Below are 23,391 nucleotides of genomic sequence, written 5' to 3'. Positions count from 1 at the left end.
CTGAAAAGAATGACTAGAGTCTATGTGGGAGTCATGGAGGTGGTCGCCCTCATTTGGACTCCTCACTACTGACCGCAATTGGACAGTTGGAGTTCGAGAGGCCGTCTTGGCCGTCTCATTACCCTGCAACCAGACATGTGAGGGAGCATCACGAGTCCTCACCTCCCTGTCTCTGTCAGCGTATCTCCTGCACCCTGTCCTCTCACAAATGGCCCGGAGGTTTAAAGCTCCCTGCACAGCCTCTTCCTGTGGTCTTTGTTAAACATCCAGCAAATCCCAGGCGCTGCATTTCTCTGCATGTGAAAGAGGCTGTGGTAGATTGCATTTGCCTAAGCCTACCACTAAATTATGCCAGTGTTTAAAGAAGCCCTAGGTAGTGTGGAGAGGCAATTCAGTCTGACTAAATGTAGGTTGCCATGATATGTGAAGATGTGCTTTGTGGAGCCGAAAAAAGATTTAATGAGTCCTTTACCTCGGCTCTGAATAAATCACCCTCAAAGTGTCAAAGACCACTTGTGTTTTATCCCAGGCCTGTGTGACGGGGACTTAGACACTCTATGGATTTGCAGGGCCAAATTTTGGATGAGGAACAGCAAGGGCATTTCAAATGGAGAGCCATCTAACGCCATTGGTGAAAGGCAGCCTCAAAGGAGCAGTCTGGCTGTACCATCAGCCCCAAAGAACTGGGCCAAAACTAAAATGTTGGCATTGCAAAGCATTCAGGGAGCTGCCCAGATGAGAATGATCTGGTTAGTCAAACACCGGAAAAGAGATGTCTATAGCTTTGTCCAAAGGGCCTATTAAGGGCTTTAACTTGGTTTTGACATTTTAGATGACTCAGTTTTCAGTGATCTACTCCTTTGCATTAAAGCCTTTGCATTAGAACCATTCTTTCTATTTTTTTACTTTCATCTGCACTCCTGTCCACTTTGGCCTTGTCCACACCATCCTCCCTTGTAATCTGCCAGTCTGCTCCATTCTCAGTGTCCTTACTGAGCAGCATGGCACCAGAGCCTGTGGGACAGAACCATCTGTCAGCTACCAAGAGGGGACAGCTAGACACGCTACAACCATTAGAGCAATGGATTTCCACTGTTCCCCGTCTCAGGACTAAAACTTCATCCTTGCATGCCCTGCGCACTTTCACTTTGTTGCATTGTTAAACTGAAATATGACATTCCGCTTGCAGGTTGTTGCATGCTCCCAAGGTAACTCACACAGCCTGTCACTTTGCGCTAATTCATTAATGTTCCAAGGGTGTTCTTCATTTTACCTTATTGTGGTATTTGTTGTGCTTGTTTTATGACTTTGCTTGTCAATCCTAGTCCTTTACACTCTCCATCTCCCTGTGCTCTCACTTGAAATGATCTTACTGCAGCGTTAAAACCGCCTGAGGCCTTTTCCACTGGGCACTTTCTTTGTTTCCATCAGGGCCCAGGCACTGACCAGCAGTTGGACGGCAAAGGACTTATTGTAATTCTTAGTATTAGCATTATTGTTCTGTCTTTGAGCTAAAAAACAACAACAAAAAAACAGGTGCTTGGGCTCATGAAAGTTGGCACAGACTTGGTGAAAAGAGATATCTGATATGAGTCTCATGCTCGCGTGTGACAAAATAACTCAACAGCGCCCCCTTTGTAAAAGCCTCTGCCATAAAATTTCACATAGATTTATTAAATAAGATAGGCTTTTGTAATGTCTCCAGATGTAATTACAGTATCCCAAATGTTGCCAACAATGTTCAAACCAAGAGAAATCTGTAGTTTTATTCAAGAGAACGGTGCATTTCATTTGGGACTCTAGTTTCTCTAACTTCTGCGGAAACACCAGAAACACCAGAAAAATCTGATGATGTCAGCGAGTGATGAAGTTGGCTAGCCATTCTATTGGTTATTATTGTTTCAATGTTCTCTTGTGATGCATTCTTTTCTGCCACACAGCATTATTCTTTCATTATTAGCATGCTATTTTGCAACACTGTAATCCAGTAGAGATTTAATTCATTGATATGATATTTTAATATCGATCCAGTTCACTGTGATGTGCTACTATGATAAGGGGCTCATGTCAGATGCCAAGGTATCATTAGTTAATGACGCAGGATGCACCTTAGTTGATTTTATATAAATTCGGCGAATTATCTTTAACCAACTGACACAGACTGCAGAGCAGTCCATTTGTTTCAGCGGTGACGTCACAGTACTGGCGATCGTTTCGTGCAGTGATCCCATAAAGGCAAAAGCACCACAATAATAACCGCTTGTTACAGAAGATGTAGCCAAAAATCACACAGATTAAAAAAAAAGTATGCATGAAAAGTCTATTGCTTCATGTTCCTGCTGCGTCACTATTGAAAAGTCACAGTGGAGCTATTTGCATTGCTCTTGATTTCAACTCAGCAATATTAAACTTTCAAGACTCGCGGATCTGAGCACTAGAACACACTTTTCTCCCAGCGTTGTCAGGAACATGCAATAGTGTGTCCCGTCTTTCTTGTAAATATCAAGCAAAAAGACAGCACTGACAAGAGTTTCCTGGTGGACACAGCCTCAGTCGAGTTGAAATTTGTTATCTCTTCCTTCAACTAATGTCCGACCTTGAGGGTCTCTCCTTAGGTCACTGGTGACACACCAGTACCACAACTTAATTACCCACGAACCTCAGTGAAAAATAACCAGGAGGCACTCTAATTGCTGTGACTCAACTGCCAGAAGTAATGTGAAAACCCTCTCCTTGCCTTTGCTCTGTCACCATGCATTTCGTCCTTGGGGCTGGCTTCTCTATTTTCTTCCTCCTCTGACCTCTCTCTCTCTCATCCCTCTCACTCCCTTGAGAAAGTTCCAGTTGGTGGCCTTTCTCCAGGGTTAGGGATGGCAGCTCCAAAGGCAGACTCATCCACACTTAATTACCCACAAGCCCATTGGAGGGCAAATGTAGAGAGACTGAGGCATGCGCAGGATCATCTCTTGCCTCTTGTTCTTCCATTCTACCACCGCTGACTGGACTATCAAAGCCTGTCCACTGTGACTATTTTCACCATGTTACATAACAAAACCATTTTGTCGAAATCCACTTTGGAAGAGGATTGTTATTAGCATAAATATCGCTCAAAGTTTATACAATTTTAATGAAATAATCACTTTGAATTGACATTTCCCCCTTGGTTATTTCAGTGCAACATGACTTCAAACCCACAGAACTGTTCCTCTTATATTTTCAGACAGACCAGCGGGGCCTTTGATTGGTCACAGTTAGGCTTCAATGCTTCTGAGTAACAGAGTTTGTCACGCCCAACACCCAGAGTGGTATTATGAAAACATGGGATTGCGAGTACACTGCAAATCAAAAAAAGTTGTTCTCATCCACAGATGCCCTTGAAGAAAGCGTGTATGCAACATATGAGACTCTGAGATCAATTTGAAAATTTATTTTCATATAAAAAGACACTATGAAAACATTAGAGGACTACTTTGTACAATCTTATGTATAAAAAGAACAAAATGAGAGAAAAGGAAAAGGAGGGGTTTTCAGTAATAAATCAAGTGGAATGTTGGATGGTTGTAGCAGTCGGTTAAAAGCTAAGCATCGAAAGGTTGAAGGGTGGAGGTGAAGGTGAGGAAAGTAGGTTTTGGAGCTGGCATCCACCTGAAGTTGGAAAATTGGGGCTTGCATGTATATCATATTTATTTTATGGGCCGTTTAGTGTGGCATTGAAACACACAAAGGAAAACAATTGGCATTCACGTCACACCAGTTTAACAGAGAAAAAACATTGTAAGCTGATCCTTAGTTGTGGTGATCAGTCAAACATGTCAATCTCCTGAAGATGACAACTTAAAAGCTGAGCCCTCATTGAGGAGAAACCTGTCGCACTGTTCATATCTAATCAGCAAAATATGGAAAAGCTCACCATTGGAAGAGGTAAATTACCACATCTCATACTGCGCTGAAATCAAACATTTCTTTCTTTCTCATTCTTTTTTTTTTTTTTAAATCCCATTTAGAAGTTACCATGGGAACAAGGCTGTGTAGAGAATTCGTATAGAGCTCTCTCTCTAATGTTCAGTTTTATATATCAAAAAACTTTTATTTTTTCTGTGTAAAGGTCAAATCTGTTTCCCCTGAGACTGATGTTTTCTACTGCTATAGATTAACACCCATTGACTGAGACGTTGCACTGTGACAGGCCGCAAGCTTTTTTTTTTTTTTTCTGTTTGGACACACCGTACATTGGATCTGGATCCCCAGCCTCACTGAAGGTCAGGTGAATGTGACCTTATCTCTGAAACCTGGGGGCCGAACCTAACTGGCTCCTCTGAGAGAGTGCGGGCTGTAGGTTCTATCAGCTGATTAGCTTGAAAGGTTAGGAGGGCTGCACTCTTGTCTCACCATCTGCGCCGTGCTGCACTACTACCACATTAGGGATCTTTAAACAGATGGTTTGAGGGCTGCATTGGAAAATGTCAGGACAAATAGCCATCCCCGGATAATTACTGTTTTGAGCACTCCCCTTCTTAATCTGCATCTCTTCCTGCCTCTAGCTTTCTCGTTTTATATTTTGGGATCTTTTTTCCTTGGCTACCATCCTCTCTTGCACTTTCTTCTCCCTAAATTGTCTCTCATCTCTTTCTCCTGACTGCTAGATTAACGGGCGCCGCTTTGAACATAGACAGAAAAGTTATCGAGCCATCTATTGAATTCATCCTGCACTCTGACACTTTCTCTCTGTCAGTGTGAGGAGGACTGATGTGCTAATGTAGCAACAGCAGGAAACTGGTTGTCCTCTTGTAGCGACTAAAGCACGGCTGTAGAATGTCAAGTAGGAAGCAGGACCACCGGATGTTTTTGTCTTTTTTTTCTGTTTCGTCTTCAGTCTGCCACCTTGTAGCCTCATAACCTCTGTGTCTCCATCTCTGTCTTTCTATTTCAGTCTCTCTTTCTGCAGCTTCCGTGCTCACAAATGCAGGTTACAATCACACGGACAGGGATACATGTGAAGGAGGAATTATACATCTGGCATCACTGCTAACATTTCGATTTCTTGCCTCCTGGTAGCATGACGATTGGTGGGCAGCAGGAGAAGGAGAAACGAGAAAGAGGTGATAGACGGAAGCAAAGGAAAGCATGTTTATCTTTAAATCCATAATGGGGTTCTTAGGGAAAGAATAGAATTTGGCTCGGGTGGTATCAACTTTCATAAATATTGGCTTGAAAAACCTCCTCAGGTCACAACAAGCAAACATAATCTCAAAAAACTCAAAAAAAAGGAGCAATTTAGCCCCTAAAACAGCAGGAGCCTTCGTTTTTGCGGAGCACAGAGCACGGATTTCATTTGGGCTGAAAATGACTGAGATATTCTCCTTTTTTGCTGTGATTGGTGATGGATGAAATGGATTCAGATGCTGCAATCTTTAAAGGCTTTTATCTCCAAGCACTGGGGGAAAAGGAGATGCAAGAATCTGCATGACGATCACTATCCTTCTCGTCCCTCGTGGTTGGATAATATGCGGCACACATTACCTCAAAACGTAAGCTCACATTTATGTGCTGTGTGTGTCCTAAATCTTTTTTTTTTTTCTTCAAAGTTCCACATGGGTTAATTCTCACAGGAAATGAAAAGAAAGACAAAAATAATGAAAAAGGCAGCAGAAGCAGAAATCTACCAGTCTGAAAATAAATCAATTCTTCTTGAACAGTTGTTTCATTCATATAATTTTTTCATTAAAAGTTTCAAACCATAGAAGATGACTTTTTTTTTTTTTTTTTTACTAAACCATAGAAAATACACATAAAGAGTTGACACAGAGAATGTAAGAGGAATGGGGTTGTTGAACTGGAACCTGAAAAAAGCAAAGAGGATGGCACATATCAATGAGCAGCTCTTCCGTTGTCCCCCACCCCCTAAAAACAACTTAAATAAAAAAGGAAAAACAGAATAAGAGATAGAATGCTTCCATCATCCATTAGAAGGGAAAAGGAACTAAATGAAAGCAGGGTGCCTAGGGGGGCTACCAGTGTGAGAAACCTCAGTGAGATGTTTTTTCCCCTTGCTATAAAAAGAACTTAACGGTGCAGAAATATTCTTTTTCTTTTTCCCCCCAAAAATCATCAAACAATTGAAGGAGATTTTCTTTTTTCTCCAGAATAAAATCAAGACATTTTTCTCAGAAATAAGTTTTTCATAGTTTTCTTAAGTTCATTTAAAAATTTCCCTCAGTCCCAGACGTGCCACGCCCCTGTTCTTTCTTCTCAATAGTCTTTGCGAAAATATAGGGTAGAACAGTCTTCTTTCCATGTCTGTCCGCTTCGTCAGTAAACAAACAGTATGGGATCCGACAGAGCACATTGCAGGAGACGGGGAGCAGTGTGTTGTGAGATCTTTGCGAGAAATCATGTACTTATGTATAGCTTTTCAAATGTTTGTCTCTGCATGAGCATGTGTGTATTCAAGTGAATGCGTGTACGTGTGTGTGTGTGTGTGTGTGTGTGTGTCTTCACACTTCAGTCTGGAAGTCTCCCTCAGACGAGTCAGGCGTGTTAGCGGAGGAGGAGTCCCAGTTCTTATTGTGCAGCTCCATCCGGTCCTTCTGCTCCCCAGGCACGATGGACAGCTCGGGGGTCATGGTCTTGAAGCTGTCCCACGAGCTCTGGTCCTCCGGGGTTGACTTGTCCTGATGGAGGAGGAGGACAAGGAAAAGGGCCATGTATGCAAAAAAAAATAGCCGGCATATGAAGACATCGCGGAAATATAACAAAGACAGTGTACAAGTTCTGGTTTAATACAACCTGGGTCTTATTCTGATGGGTTTGGACACGATCTTGATCTGTTCTAATAACAGTGGTGACATCGTTGAAGCGATGTCCGCCAGAGCAAGAAACACGAGAATTTAGATTAGCCAAATTTATTTGGAAGACAAAATGAAGACGAACGGGCCGACTTCAGGCCAGATTACCAACCGAAGAGAGCAACTTTCTAGGGGCCTAATCAGATTCTGCACATCAACCAGAGATCCAAGTGTGTTATGATAGTAACGGCTAATGTAGGGTTGAGCAGCTAGCGGGCGACGTAGGTCAGGTAACCTCACCTCTTTCTAACTTCTTGCCTCCAGATTTTTTTTTCTTCAATCCTGCAGTCTTCATCACTTCCCTCGGGATTCACAAAACACTTTACAAATGCAGCACTAATCCCTGGAAACTAAATTTGATGTGTTAATGTCTGAGTTCACCTTTAAATATGTCCAGTTGGTATTATACTTAGTGCATATTGTAAATTAAATTAACTTTCAATCAAATTATGACCACATTACCTTTGGAACCAGGAGGCGGAGAATATCTGGCCCACACTTTTTTTTATCCTGGGGCACCCTGGTAGGTGACTATGTCCCTGACTTCCTACCTCAATCTTGACCTACTGTATTTACCGTAGCTGTGTAAACACAGTTTTTCTGTGCAATGATGGATTAATAGAGGAATTTTGCCTCCACTTACTTTTGGTTTAATCTCCAAATAAAGTGGATTCAATGATCCCACTGAACTGTTTGCTTGTTTCCAAAATGACTGCATGTGTTTCTTGGCATGTCGGACTGCAGCAATGCCATTCCCAAATATCAGCAATTGAGTTTGGTGGGGACAGTGTTAGCAATACGGATGCAAATGATGGCCATTGAAAGGAGACCCAAATTGTAATAAACTGGAATTGTCCTTTAAATGAAGTACTTGGAAACCATTTCTTCGGCCAGTACACAGATTTACAGATGGAGTCATTCAAATATGCATTTACAGAAGCTTAATTTGATCCTTAACCTTTGCAAATATCAACAAACATACACACAGAGATGCACAAAGAGGCAAACCACCCAGGGCCATTTTTTAGAAGAGATTCAACCTCACACACATTAGAAAGCAGGACCATACACACCTGTAGTTTAAGGCACATTTCCATCTTTCTATCATCAAAAACTACTTTTGTATACAGAAACGATACCTGTCCTCCTTTATCTCCCACCTCTCCCAATCAGTGATTTTTCAGACTGATAAAAGCATGAAAACCTCCGAGGCTGGGGTCTGTGATCTCTGCATGTGGTCCGCAGATGTGCCCACCATGCATGTAAAATGCATGTTGGGGGATTAGTTAAAAACGGAATAAGAGGTATGAATCAGATAAGGGCCATTATTCAAATCAGACTCATTATCTCGCGGAGATAATGATTTCACAGATACGAGCTGGGAAAGACGTGAGGGATCGCTGGCCCAGATGACTCTTGGTGGAAACCTGACAAGGCAGACTACCACAACCTTTGGACTACATGGAGCTGAATATTCACATTAAGAAGAGGAATATTCACAGAGCATATCTTCCAGTTTGCACATCTGAAATGGGTGCTCTATGTTGGTACATAGCCTACGTAATCCATTCAAGCAACTCAGCTATCCCCGTCTTTCATTTTGTCTTCTTTTTCCACAATCCCACCTTCCCTTCATCACCTTAACTCTCATGTATTTCACTTTGAGCTATTCACCCCCTCAATCCCTGTCTCTCTCTTCAACACATCCACACACACACACACACACACACACACACACACACACACACATGCATGCACACATGTCTGTGATCTGCAGTAACACAACACTCCCTTCCTCCCTTGCAGTGTGATGATCGTCGCCGGAGCGCTAGGGGGCAATATCTGCCTGATTATCATCCTCCCTGCGTCACAGCCTTGACAGTTGGTAAAATGAATACAAAAGGCATAATCTGGGAGCCAATTTGCATGCTAAATGCTGGCGAAGGAACATTTTGTAATGCAGGAGTGTGGGTAATTTTGCAGTTAAGCCCAACTTTATCCCTGGGAGACTAGGCTAACGCGATTGTGCTGCTACCGCGTGTCTATCCGTTCCCTTTCGCCATCTCTGCCTGCCTCCACTCCCTCGTTGCCCCAAAGCCCCATCTCATCCCACTCCTTCTCCCCCTTCACTCTGCCAGAAACCCCTCTACTTACACTCGACGAGTTCTTTTCACCTCCGGCAGACGAAATGCTCCATCGCTTTTCCCTCTGTGGTGATGAAATGGGAGGGAGAAGACGAGGGGATGACGAGAGAGACAGAGAAAAAAAGAAATAGAGAGAAGAAGAGGGGGGATCACAGTCACTGACAACTCTGCCTTGAAACAATAGCATTGTTCCCACACCTTCAGCAGGTGAGCAGGCAGTTGTTGCTTTGTGCTTACATCTTACCCTTCTTTCTCTCCATCTCTCAATCCCCCTAACCAGCTCTCATGACAAAATATATGAACAGAAACAAGTGCTCCAGCACGCATACGTGAGCCTGGTTATGCACACAAAATCAAACTGTGTTGGAACAGGCAAAGGCATTTTTTAACGTCCTCACCATAGACTGTATGGAACAAAGCAAGGGCTATGCATGCACCACTAATAGCAACTACAACTATCGTAAAAAGGGTAAAAGAAAGGACAGCATGTGAGCGTATGAGTAATCTGATTCTAAAAGCCGTAAGCTGAGCAGTGCTGGAGGCTTTGGAGCTCATGTTTTCTAAATAATGTTGAACGAGGATAACAAATATGGTTATTAGTGCACGGAAAGGCTATCTACACTATCTACATTATTGATTTTTTTTAATACTGTATGTGTTAACGCATAAAATAGTTAATGCTAGGCTATAAAGTGGACATTGCTGACTCTATATGTTCTGCCTCTGGCTCAAACACAAACATTACTCGCCCTGCTGTACCCATGCAGTGTTATGAGGTTTTTTTTATGTTCCTGTCAGCAAAGTGGCTGTTTTTGTGGTCTGATGTTTTTTTTGTCCGACGTGTACAGGTGTTCTGAAGTAACAGGTGTTATTTTAGTTGGCTGGCCAGGGTGTGAGCTTATGATGGGTCCAACAGCACCAGCGCAAAAAAACAGAAAAGTCCTGCAGTGTTTGGTAAAGCCGCTCTCTCTCTCTCTGGCCTGCTGCTCTAAACAGTTACGTGTGTTTCATGAGATGTTTCTTTTGAGGGAGCAGGGGTGCCAGTCGTGTCATTTGTACTTTCTATGTCTGTCAGAAGTTTGGGCAGAAATGGATTGCATTCAGTGGCTCCAACAACTTCACGAATATTGACTTTATTGACTTGTGCTTTTGTCCCCCAGCTGCAAGTATTCCAGTTAGTTGTAAAGTCTCTACCTAAATAATACACAAAATTGCCAATCATTCTATCTCGGAGAGTTGTTTCTGTGCGTGTAAGGGACTGTCTACAGTAAATGGGTAAGACACAAAGACACACTTTTTGGTGTTGGTGTGTTAGATTGAAGATTCACCCACTTTGAGATTAAAGAAGTTTCTAGGCTTCAACACATTGCCTTAGGGTGTTATGATTTACCGCCCTATGTGACATGCTCATTAGCTGGCTTTATCCTACATGTTGAACATGCATAGGAAATTTGGATTTGCAATTGATATACAACATTTTGATTATTTTTGTTGGCATATTGTCAGTGGCATCAGTGGTATATTTTAAGTGCAATACTTGAGGAAATGAATTTACTCAACGGTACTACAAATTTATGGGACTGGCAATATTTTTACTCGGCTAGATTTATCTGGCAGCTTAAGTTTGTTGCTTTACAGATTAAACTGTAGATCCTAAAATAAACTAATGTAGTTTATTCACCAATTGTTTCTCTCTCTCTGTTTTCCTTGCCATTAATTGTTTCTTTTAGTTTCTCTCTTTCACTTGCTTCCCATTCCCGTCCCCAACCATATGCAGCATTTGTAAATTTCTACACCATGTAACAAGCTTCTGAAAAAGCCAAGTTGTGCCTACTGTATGAACATTATCCGCCATCTGTAATAGGCTGAATTTATAGCTGCCAGACTTTTTCCTGGTCAATTTTAATCACCATAATAAGCACCTTATTATTTCTGCTTTATCAGCATTCAACACATTTAACGTGATTCAAATAATTAACCCCTAAAAGCACTGCTTGTGCATTATCATAGGTTTTCAATCACTGATTCTGTATCTAATCAACGTCAGTTGTTTGATTTTGAACAACTCACCAACAGTACTCCACTGAGGATATACGTTGAGAGGTATCATACGGTTGCATTAAAATACTTGCCATTATAGTTTTAGTGGCACAGCAGAGCAAACGGAGCTAATGTGGCTGTAAGCACCACAAGACCCCCAAACACAATGTCCATCACTGGTTAAAGGTGTAACAGTCTCAAATTTTGAAATTTTTGTGTAAACGGCCAACATTTGAAGTTTCAGGCAAGCTGCGCGATTTTCGGAGAGAAAATGCGACAAGCTGCAAGCATGAAACAGCTAAGTGAAGGGGAATTTGTAGGGATAGTTCATGCTAGAAAAATATGCTTTTGCACAAACTTCTAAAGCCAGCTCAAGAAGCCTCTGCTACAGTGCTGGTAGACGAGGCCCACTCACTGCCACTCACAGTCCCCCTTATTTGGACCGTGGAATGGAAATTGTGTCTGGATGTGTGTGAGCAATGTGGCGGGCTGTCTTTGGGAGATGATGGGGGAGGACAGGTGGTTGCGGGTAAGTGGGTTAACTTTACCTTTGTTGACTTGGATGCCCATGGCTCTGCTGACTGTCGGGCTACATTCAAACTGGGACATGACAACAAGCATGCAACACAAGGCCCAGTCAGCCAACAAAGGACATAAAACAGGAAACAAAAACAAAAACATAAATCAATAAAAAATGTGGCAGTAAGGCAAAGAAAAAACATACACTGAGTGGGAGGCTCACATGAAACAAACTTAAAATCACATTTATACACGAAGAAAATGAAAGCAACATCAAACAACGCACGGGTAGACAGAGTGGATACCAGAACATGACTGTGGCTTGTTGACTGTGGGCTTTGGGTCCTTGAACAAGAACTGGACTATTTCAAGGTTTTTTGTGTGTTTATTTTATCATATTGCCAAAATAATGATGCATATAGCCCCAGCATAATTCATTAGGGGGGCACAAAATAGACTAAATGGGCAGAGTGGTCTTTAGGACCATTTATCTGTAATCTTGGAAGGAATCTGTGTCACAAATAATAAGGCCCTTCAAAGGAGCCAAATCTGGAGAATGTAGGGCAAATAAATTCCATTAGTGCAACACATTGCAAACAAACGAGCAATCAGACACACAGGCTTGGTTTGCTGCTATCCCGGCCTGTGCGAGGCCAGTGCTCCTATAGTGAAAACAGTTCCAGCTAGCAATTGGCCATTTTCACCTCCCTTTAATTGGCCCAAGGGCACTAAATGAGCTAAATCAGTATTGTGCCTCTTGGTGCACAAAGCCAGTGTTAGGCTTGTTCCGCCTGGGCTAACCGTCCCCTCATTAGGGGCCACTGATAGAGCCAGTGTGCCGTAGCTACACTCTGCCAGCCCTCAGTTTTCATGGGCAATTTGTGTGGAAGGATGAAAATAGTTGATGAGTTTATACTCGGCAAGGAGAAGGGGGCAAGGAAATAATTAAAAACAAACTAATGAGAGGAATTAATTATTCAATTAATGCCTCAAACGTGCCACCGAGGGCTGAGTTTAGAGGGGGAAATGGGAAAACGAGGGAGACAGCAATAGAGAAAATGTCAAGCCGTGAGGATAAATAGAGGGGAGAATGAGATATGAAGTGGAGGAAGAGGGGAGGACTTGCTTTATTGCTGGGATGTGAAATTGAAATTAGCTCAATGCCAGTAAATTAACTATCAAGACCTACAGGGTTTGCAAATGCACGCAAATTGCCCTCATTGAATCAACAAAAATGGAGCCTTTGTCATTTAAAATTATACATCTTCATTTTACAAGACACATCCCCAAAGCATTACCTTACAATTCCCTTTAGTGGACTAAATACATGCTGGAATATCAATACCAGCCACTAATGTCAAGAATTTAGTGCCACTAACCTCAGGTCTCACCTCTCTTTTATGATGCGGGCTAATGGAGAAACCCTCTTAGACCAATCCAAGAATATACTTCCATATGTAGCCTAATAGACGTGGATTTCATCACGGAATTCAAACACACGCCTCAAGCACAAATGAATATTTCACAATCAAAAATTTGCTCACTGTCCCCGCTCTGATCTAGCATGAGTGAAATCACAACAAAGTAGAGCACTTGTTTTCTTTGTCTTTTTCTCCATCCCACTGCGTTCCGCACAACTCCTCGCTGTCTATCTGGAGAGGGAAGCCAAAGCACGCTTCATTTAATCAAGAACACAGCAGACGACGGGATGGAAATATATCCCATTTGATAGCTAAAAAATGCATCAGCCTGGCTATTACGCAGTGCAAACTCCCTCTCTGTCTCTCGCTCTCTCTCTCTCTCTCTCACACACACACACACACAAACTCACACCGTCCATCTAACACACAGTGAGGAACAACACTGCATCACTGGGCACCACATGCAAATTTGTCTTATGACCTCCTGAACCCTGCGGAGAGGATGGAAAACTACAGGCTAACTCCACAGTGACGGAGGCCAAGAAGCTGTTTTGAATCTAAACATTAGCGCAACAAAGTATTACTAATACATAGTGTGTTACATAAACACAGTAAACACTTTATCTCTCAGTAAACCCCACTGACTCCATTTGTCTCCTGTCTCCATTATGAGAGACACAATGAGAATGGACTCTATCCCCCCGCAAGCCACATTGCCCCTGCCTGAGCATCCACTGCACTTAAAAGAGAGTCGGATTTGGATTTCTTTTTATCATTAGCACGTAATGTGAAGCCCACTTTCTATCCACTTCAACAGAGAAGAATAAAAGTGTATATATGTGTATAGTTTTATACACATACACTTGTATTATATTATTGTTATATATATTCTTACTGGGAGAAGAAGCGATGGTTTATCAGAAAGCCATTTTACAGGGTCGATTATAAAGGTCATGCATGTTTTAAAAAAAAAAAACAGAATTTATTTTCAGACAACAGGAATAGCTCGGCTAGCCTCAGCAGCCGAATAGAAAAGACAGACAAGGTGATTTTGAACATGGAGGTTAATGCGGAGTCCTGTAATATGGTGTCTACCTCCCCCTCTTTTCTGGTCATGTCTTTCGCCCTCATTTCCATCTATAAAGAGTAACACTTTAGTCATCACTAACAGCTTCCAGCTATCAGTGTGATATAAGGGATTACCAGTTGCTGGGCAGTATGGAGTTAACAAAAGTGTGAGTAGGTGGTATGGAGAGGCAAGAAAAGACAAGAACAGCAGAAATCAAGAGATTGAAAGTTGTGGATTCTATCTGTAATGACACATGTAATGCACAAGACCACTTTAAGCCCACTGCACTTGAAAAGAAAGAAAAAAACAAAAAGTGTGAAGGGGACATTTTCTGATATCCACTCATCTCCTCAACACAGAGATCCTACCTTTCCAGAGAAGTAAAATTGATCAGGTCTCTTCTGACCGCATACGTATTTGTGATATTTCTTACAGTGTCTCATTGGCACACATACAAAGTGCATCATGTTTGGCTCGTTTGAGTGCCAATGAGCTAGTTTATGGATAGAGTATCGTGGTTTATGAGGTGATTATGAATCGTTTTGGATGGGTCATTGTCTTTATGAACTGATTTATCGCGTGGTTGTGTTGTTTGGTCATAAGGTTTAATCCAGGCACTGAAATGGGCACGAGGACTGCATGGATTATCACACCACACACAGTGACGCTACAGGAATGGAAACACAACCCCAAACAGCAAAACCACAGCAACAACAAAAAAACGAGTTTATGTTTTTCGTCTTTCATCATTGAAGACGAAGCCAGTCATCAGACCACCTTACAAATCTATCTGATTATAGTGATTCCAGATTATGTATTTCAATTTGTATAGGAGTTGATGGAGGAAGAGGAATGCAGACGCACAGGGGATACAAGCTGTGATGCACCGCACTACCACACCACTAGGGGACCACCTAATATTTAGGCTCATCAAATACAGTCACTTCACTAGGAGACAACGCTGATGGGTCGTGGATGTTAGGCTACATGGAGTAAGCTCATAGTTTGACAATGTCTGTGTGACTCTAACTACACATATTTATCGCCTTGAAAAAGGCTTTCCAGTGTCTAAAATAGGCTACTTGAGCGGGTAATGCTATAAGTATAAAGTACATTCCTCTAATTGACTGTTCGCTTATCTCCTAACATCTTAATCACTGTTAAGTAGCGCCTGTCAAGCTTTTTCTATCTAGCACTACACACACGAACCTTTTACAAAGGGGGCTGATTTACCTGGTTTCACAGTTTATTTTCACACAGTATTATACTATTTATTTCGCCTTCATTGACAAAATAATTGACAGATTAATCATCAATGTAAATAATCATTAGGTGCAGCCTTAGATTGATGCAGGAAATGACAGTAGTAAATGTCAGAGTGGGGTGTAACCAGAACCAATGAACGCATTAATTCTCCACAAAGTGCTGCTGAAGTCTTGAAACAAGACTGCTGAGCACCACAACTTCTAACAGCGTAAACAGGGTTGGCTTCTTTTTCCTTAACAATATCTAGTCATTCATAAATGACTGGAAAATTTGATGTGTTTGTTGTGGGCATCAGCAGTGGCGTTCCCAACCTGTCCCGAGGTGTGGCGTTCACCCTCTAGCACTGAGAGCATGTTCTTTTTTTAATGGCACAATAGTAAAGGCTTAAAGGATGAAGACCTACTGATGTGGTTTCAAACTTGTCTCAGGTAATGTTGGCTTTAATAAGGAGCAGTACTGAACATAAAACTAGCTTAAACTCTGATATTTCAGGATCAGCTTCCACACAGTGGGAAAACACTACACAGTGGATGTGCTATAGTGAATGGGGCTTTTTTTCCATGTAACTTGTAAAGACACAAACTAAGGATGTGCTCCTTGGCCTTAAGTAATGCTCATTTACTTTATGTGTTAAGCTAATTTGCCGTACATGCTAATGATAGCAGCTTGGAGCGGATACACACATTTTTTAATCCATTACTTACATTCCTAAAAGCTTTAAAAAAAAAACCTGCAAAACCCTGCAAACTCTTTAAATGCTGAGTTTGCTCACCAACTGAACATGTAGAAAAATCCAAAGCTTGACAGGCCTGCCTTGCCTACATATGGTTGCTAAGCTTCGATTGGTTATTGGCTGATTGGTTGAGAGGTTTAGCGAACAATCAATCACGCGTGAAATGTACATTTTTACAGCTCAGAAACACAGTTACAGTATGTACAGTGGCAAACTATGACACATACAGCGACATGTAGCGCATTAACTAACGGCCTTAGAGTGAGTTAAAGGGGCTCTACGGCACACGGTTTATGCGGGGTTTAGTAGGTCTTACTTTGACTTTCTTTGTAAACGAGGGAGGCTCTGCGCACTAGTGATGGCTCGGTGTTGTGCCTCGGTGGTGGGGGAGGGGGGACCTGTTGCCGACCAACACCGTCCGCGGTGGTTAGTAGGGGTTAAAAGTCGTTTAGTGTCTGGGTTAAAATACTGTTTAGGCATTTTAAAGGAGAGAGGCCTGCAAACGTTTGGGGGTTAATGAGTTTTTTAAGCCTCATTGCCTAAGGATGACTCATCATTAAGCCAGGTAAGGGGTAGTGGAGGTTTTCCTTCTGGTTTTGCCTGGAACTGGCTAGTCTCCCTCATCATTAAAAGGCGAGATGCTCAATAGTGCCAGTCCTTAAGTGACTAAGTCAATTGGCCATATGAAGTTAAGGGTGAGCATCAACTTCCACAGTACTTTGGGTGTCCATCCAAGAGAAGGTATCCCAGTAAAATGCAATTATGTTTGCTATTAGATCACAGCACTCAATGTAGTATGTGTGAAAATCACTGTCAGTGTCAGTGTTATATGGCATTTCATATCATTACTCATGCAGTAATTGTCTCCTAAACAGTTTATGTGCTTCAAACCCAGGCAGTGTAACACACTGATCTGCAACATAAAAAAAGATAAACACACAAAGAAAAAGTAACAAGAGGACACAGAGAGACACACACACACACAGGCATGCAGCCACCCACGTACAGTTGGCACTCTGATATGCAAGTGTATGGACAAGCACACCCCCCAACACGCACCCTTCTCATATCCATAATTACTGTATAGTCAGCATGTCCGTGTCTGGGGGTGACTCTCAAAGTGAGATGTTGACAACAGCAGAGCTGAACTCAAGCTGGGTCCTGTCAAAGGCCCGACGCTGATAGCATTATCCGTGCAATTATTCACAGTTAAGTGAACTGCCTACTTACTTTAAACATAATGGATTTGGATGAGTATGCCATATCTATGCTGCCCTTTCATTTCATAACTTATATGACGTCACTAAACCAGCAGAAATATTTGTTCCAACTCATCTTAATTAGCTTAAATACGCCTATCTATTATTTGTGGGTGGGTTTTCATTTCTTTCACATTTGGGCATAATCTCAAAGCACACCTGCGCTCCCTCTGAGGCACATTAGCATTCTGTAGTGCAACTGTTAACAACCACACACTTCTAATATGCGGCTCATGCCTTTCCAAGCAGTCATTTTTCTTCTCTTCCATAAAATATTTGCTCGGTATTAATGGATGGGGAGTTGGCCGGCGCTTCTGAAAATCTTGATCAAGATGTGGAGCAAACGAGGAGTGAAGGAAGAGGCCGCCAGTCTGGCATTAGGAAATGGCAGCGTCTCTGCATATGTGTGTGTGTGTGTGTGTGTGTGTGTGTGTGTGTGGCTACATGGCATGTGCAATATGAGAGATGTCAGGCTGGCCTTTGTTCCGTTACTGGCAGTGTAAATTAGGTGTGAACCAGCATGGCGCCGATGCCACGGGACAGTTACACCTATCAAGGTCGGCTCTCCGCAGATGAGGGGAGTGCGAGCGTGTGCGCGTGTTTTTAAATCTTAATGAAACTGGCTCTCTGAAGGTCAGCGCAGACCGAGCAGGGACTCTTTCGTCTACTGCTAATAGGTGTATTAATGATTCAAAGATGCTTTTGTGTCTCATGTGCACAGTTGCCCACCCAAGCACCCCCACTGACGCACACATCCACCTAACCACCCACACAGACACATTAAAAAATACACTGTCACATACAGTACATCGACAATGAATCCAGGTAAACACACACAGTAACCAGTGTGACGCAGGCATAGACAAAGCACTTGTGTGTGGTGGGGTGACTTCATAAGAGTGAGAAATAGTTTCACAGGTCTCTCAAATTGCAAAACTAGGATTTCATTAACCGGCTAAGATCGATTATCCCTCAGCTAACTGTTTTGACAGGTATTAAATAAGGCACCAACCACAAGTGAGAATGAATTAGGTTCAGGCCAATTACAGCAGGTATAAAAATATATTTACAGTGAGAGAGCTGGAGTAAAGTTATATTGATGAGGTAGTTATTGTTCAATTCTCCACAGACGTATACCGCAGTGAATTGATCAAGTCGTATGAAAATACATACACTATTCACATTACATTCAAGTTCCCTTGTTAGAGCAAATAATTTATTTCTAAGGCAGCGATTCGGCTGGAAGAAAGGACACCATAATGGATACAACCACTTTCAAAAGTTCCTTATCTGGTATATTACCAAATTTTTAGGACTGTAATCTGCATCTAAAAGCTGCATTTACAATGAAATGCAATGTCACTATAGTGCTCATGATATTTAGCCAGCTGACCACTTTCTGTGAAGCATCCTAGTGCAGTTTTGAGCCTTGCAGAAGTCAATTCTGTAGGGTCTTAGGGTTGTGACGAAGTGCGGAAGGGGGTGGAGGTGTATGGGTACAGCGGGTTCCCGTCCCGCGTTTGGGCAATGCTCTTACCTTGAATGTGGACATGGCTGGGTCCCTGCTATACCTGTCTATGGTGTGGAACTTGGACGAGTGGTTGAGCTCATGGTACAGCTCAGAATGTCTTTTGCGAGTGTGCATCACTTTCTGGAAGGGAAGAAAGGAAGGGACAGCAAAAATGAACCAAATCGAAACAAAAAAAAAGAAAAAGAGGGCTAATATAGGGGCAGGCAGGGTAATGGGTAAAAGGCTGAGGGACTGCGGTAACACCAGCCATAAGAGGGGTACGCCGACAGATCGATCGATTGCTGGCTCATGCTCATACATCATCCACTTCTTCAGTCTCTAAGAATTTGGCAACTGGGAATGCTGCAGAGGAGTCATTTAAGTGAAAATTTAGTGACAATGACTGACAGGAGTGCCATTGTTCCAGACTGGTGCCTGCTAGCTGGCGGTCCTGTTAACTCAGGATTTTGTCTAACTCATTAAATGTCCAACAGAAGGGCTGAAATTGAACTCTGGCACTTGTGATATTTGACAAAAACTGCCTTCCCTGCGTTCTGAATATGTCTGTTTAGAATACTGCTAAATCCAGATATTGAATTCTCTGACACCAAACTGCATCTGTCAGTGCCACTGCTGTTGTCTCTCTGTGCTAATGGGCAGTGCTGGAGCTGCACAGCAGTAGCTAATCGTCAAAGCAGCTTGCGAGGTTGAAAGTGACACAGGGGCAAGATGCCAGCACTCACACCGCAGACTTACCAGCCAGGACTGGCGCTTAGTACTGGCTCCAATTACTTCAGAGTGGGCACTCTCATCTCTGCTCAGCTAAGGAGGCGCTAACTAGTTACTTGCTTTTTCAGAGTGGGCACTCTCATCTCTGCTCAGCTAAGGAGGCGCTAACTAGTTACTTGCTTTTTGCTGCCTTGCTTTAGTTTTCCTTGACTGAGTCATGTGGTTTACTGTTTTCAATGAAGTCCAATTAAACCGATGTAAACTATGGAGTCCTGCAAGTGATCTTCATAACCTTCAAAATAAAGCACTTCAAGGATTTTCCAAGTATGGCTCAGTATATCTATTCAAAGGAGTACTGGCCAGTTATACTGTTGCATAATCATTTTGGAGGAGCTTTGCAAAGTTTGAAAATGAACCCTGATAATATCTGGGTTATTTCTGGACCCTTGACCCATATTGAGAACTAAAACTCAGTGTCTCTTGCGAATTCACCAGCTTTAAGTGCTACTTTAAGTTTTCAGAATACATATTTCCCCTAAAAAAAACTAAATTCTTAATTAACTTTAAAACTATTAATAATGACAAATGTTGCAGTTTATATCGTATGTGTAAAAAAAAAGATTGACAGTCTAGAAGGATGGGCAAAAAAAAAACCATGGATGGAAATGGGTTTACCCTCCATTAAATCATGGAAGTGCACACTTCGCTATATTAATGGTACTTCTACGTCAACCTCTTTCTCAAAGTCAACAGTCAATTGATGAGAAAAGAGTTGATTACCCGGAGAGGCAATCTTCCTTGTTCTAAATTCATGCAGCGGCCACAAATGACTCTCCAGTAAATTTGCCAGATACGGTAAACATAGTCACTGTTAGTAGCTTGTCACCACACGTACCGTCTATATGAAAAATATATCTCCAATATATCTCCATGGTGGAAGGTGAATGTCCAGTCTTTGCAACAGTCTGAATTAAACTGAATTCTCGCGAAAAGCAGCATTGAGGGTTTGTTATTGCTAAGGGATACTCGATAGAGACTGGAGATTCACAGAACACCCAAGTCATTCTAAACACGAGCATACTCACTCAATGTCAAATCATGTTATTCCAAGAGATATAACCAACCAATCAGCTACAGCCACATACGTTTTTGACCCATAACTGGATTATTTGTATTCATTCAGACACAAGAAGCACTCTACTTTGCTGTTTCTTCAACCAGGACCCCCACCATGACATGACAGCATTTTTTGATTTGATTGTACATGTCAGTGGGATGTTTTCATTGATACAAATTATTCAATTAAGACAGATGATGGGTAAGGATGGATTTAAGGCCATTGTTGGAGAAACAGCATACTATGTAAGGTAGGTCTGAAACAGTCCATAGTTCTAAATGCAAGGGAGACAGATGTGCGAAGGGAGGGGTTTAGCAATGCGTTTTGCTCCTCTATGCGTTACTCAAGTCCTGGCAGAAGCACAAGAAAGCGGGGACAGGCTGATGACAGGGGATGAGGTCCGAGATCTTACCTCAAAGTCCAGCTCAGAGTACCGTACTCTTTTCCTCTGGAAGAGGAGGGGGGCAGGGGGAGAGAAGAAAGCATCAATAACAAACCCCTCCACCACTATTTAACTTAAGACCTAGCTATCTCAATGATATGTGGATCTCTCAGTGCCATTGTTTAGTAACAAGAGGAAGGCTAATATGCACTGGCTGCCCAACACAGATAAAGATATTCTTACAAATGTCAAGGCAAAAAGCAAATTATCCAGTCTATTTCAACGTAATGAGATTAGTGAAGTGGAATAACCCAGAATTGGAATGAAACAATAATTTCTCAGCTCACATACTCTCAAATACAATCATTGCAACCCCGGCATAAATCATCTCCTTTGCTATTTTTGTAGAATGTGTTAGACACATTTCGATTAAAAGAGCTACAAAAAACATACGAGGAATGGTTTTCATCCTCTAATCTTGTTTGGACCCCACCACTCTCCTCTTAAGTGCCTGTGCAGCTATAGTGAGTGGCACACAAGCCGCCAATTTAACAGCTGCAGACATTTCCAACTCATCTGGTCCTGACATTGCATCGCATTACATTCAATCTCTGACTTCCTTTTTGGCTCTCGCCATCTGCCAAATTTACATTTGGCAGTGAGAGGAGCTGCTCTTTGTTAGTTAAAAGCTGTATTCATTCGTTGAAAGGGCAGCGTTGCTGATCTGATGCTATAGAAAGCCAAGGTTTTAAAAGGTAAAGGAATGCAAACAGATAGAGAGGCAAGTCTCTCTCTCTGAGATGTCCTATTCACTTTGTTACTTTCACTGCTCATGAAACACAATGCGATCACTGTCCTACAGAAAATCCTTACCTTAAACTGAGGAATTCCGTGATTGAGTTTGCTTTGTAATATGATAGACATGCAACATGCATATACATGGACAGTATATTGCATGTTTTTTTGTGGAAACACATAAAGCAGTCATTGACTCACTAATACAACATTCATAAAGAATCCTCGTGTGATTTGATGTTATGATGGCATGATGGTCCTATAGCCAACCACAGTCACACACTACTTTATCATCTTTCGTTTGCATGCACTCAATGCAGTGATTCATACGAAACTTCACCTCTACAGCCAACATTTTGTTGTAACGAGATACTGATTATATTCCAATCTTAGACTCTATATAGGAAGTGGACAGAGTCATTGTGACATCACCTACTGGTTTGTGGACTTCCGTTTTGAAGCCTCGAGTTAGGCGATTTCGCCGTCACCATCTTGGATTACCGCAGTTGCCATCTTGGCTTTTTGCAACCAGTGAATGGAAGGGACCGTATTTGGAATGCGGAGGAGTTACAGTACATAGAGACGCCGTATACAGCTCTCCCCTGAAGCAAACTCTGCTTTATGGTCTATTTTATTCTAAATGGGACCATCATTTACTAAATAAACTTCATGCTATATGCTGGCTCCACTCGTCAGAACCTAAGGTTGCCGCCTGATTTCCATACAAACTCTACTGGTTTCTACAGTAGGATGATAGAACAATATGCCCTGTGAACCTTTGTCACACCTTGACTAGATCATTTAGAGTTCAAATTTACAAGAATCTCACTAAAAATCCTCAGTGAAATGAACACTGCGAGTACATTTACGTGATCCCACCATTATGCCTCACCATATTTAAATTGGGGAGTAAAACACTGCTGTGATTTAATCTTGAGAGGCATGCTCTGATATCCATCTCGAAATCAAGCATATTCAAACAGGGTGAAATTATGGCAGTAAATTACATCCCCCAGGTTTCTTTTTTTTTTGGTATTCATGAGTGCACTCGTAGCTCTTCTGATTTTTTTATGAGTTTTAATGACTCGTCTTTAATGTCCTCAGCACTAAATGAAGCATCTGCACTTTTCGGTGAAAGTGTCGCTTCCATCTCTTAAATCAACCTTGTGAGTCAGCAAGATGCCATTCGGGGAAGATCCAAAGTGTGTGTTGGTGTATGCGTGTGTTTATGTGTCCATGTTATCCTGTGCTTGCTTTTGTGTGTATGTCAATGTGTTGTTTGTGTAAAATGAAGCTGGGCTGAAAGACATTCACTATAGGGCATTTCCTCTGATCCTGTCTGTCTCAGTCCATCTGCTGTGCCACCTTGTACAGTTAGGAGGGGGTATCACACACACACACACACACACACACACACACACACACTTTACACACACATCAAACACAGTATACAAAGAAGAAGCTGTCTGTCATTAAGAGAATAACTCATTTTAAAGCTCATTGTCTCAGTGAGCGGCGATGAATAGCTGCAAATAATAGCAGTTGTCAAAGCAGACTTGTTC

General features: G+C 42.0%; 1 protein-coding gene across 22 annotated transcripts in view; it reads right to left on the bottom strand.

Annotated features, from left to right (window-relative positions):
* Positions 1-3,412: 3,412 nt before the first annotated feature.
* adgrb2 (adhesion G protein-coupled receptor B2) overlaps positions 3,413-23,391 on the bottom strand; it is a 191,960-nt gene continuing 171,981 nt past the window's right edge. For 12 of the 22 annotated variants that reach the window (XM_031854094.1, XM_031854097.1, XM_031854095.1 and 9 more), the window contains 4 exons: positions 21,065-21,100; positions 18,834-18,947; positions 9,000-9,053; positions 3,413-6,671 (listed from right to left, as the gene is read on the bottom strand). In XM_031854094.1, the coding sequence (XP_031709954.1) occupies positions 6,495-6,671; positions 9,000-9,053; positions 18,834-18,947; positions 21,065-21,100 (381 nt within the window). In that variant the 3' untranslated portion in view covers positions 3,413-6,494. Of the gene's footprint in view, positions 6,672-8,966; positions 16,436-18,833; positions 18,948-21,064; positions 21,101-23,391 lie in introns of those variants that run through there. The other 10 variants (XM_031854105.1, XR_004213002.1, XR_004213003.1 and 7 more) reach the window with 10 other exon arrangements.

This window comes from Anarrhichthys ocellatus, unplaced genomic scaffold (assembly GCF_004355925.1).
Source record: "Anarrhichthys ocellatus isolate YVR2014 unplaced genomic scaffold, GSC_Weel_1.0 scaffold14, whole genome shotgun sequence".
NCBI classification, from domain to species: domain Eukaryota; kingdom Metazoa; phylum Chordata; class Actinopteri; order Perciformes; family Anarhichadidae; genus Anarrhichthys; species Anarrhichthys ocellatus.
The sequence above is the reverse complement of the archived record's forward strand: the minus strand, read 5'-3'. Positions and strand labels throughout refer to the sequence as shown.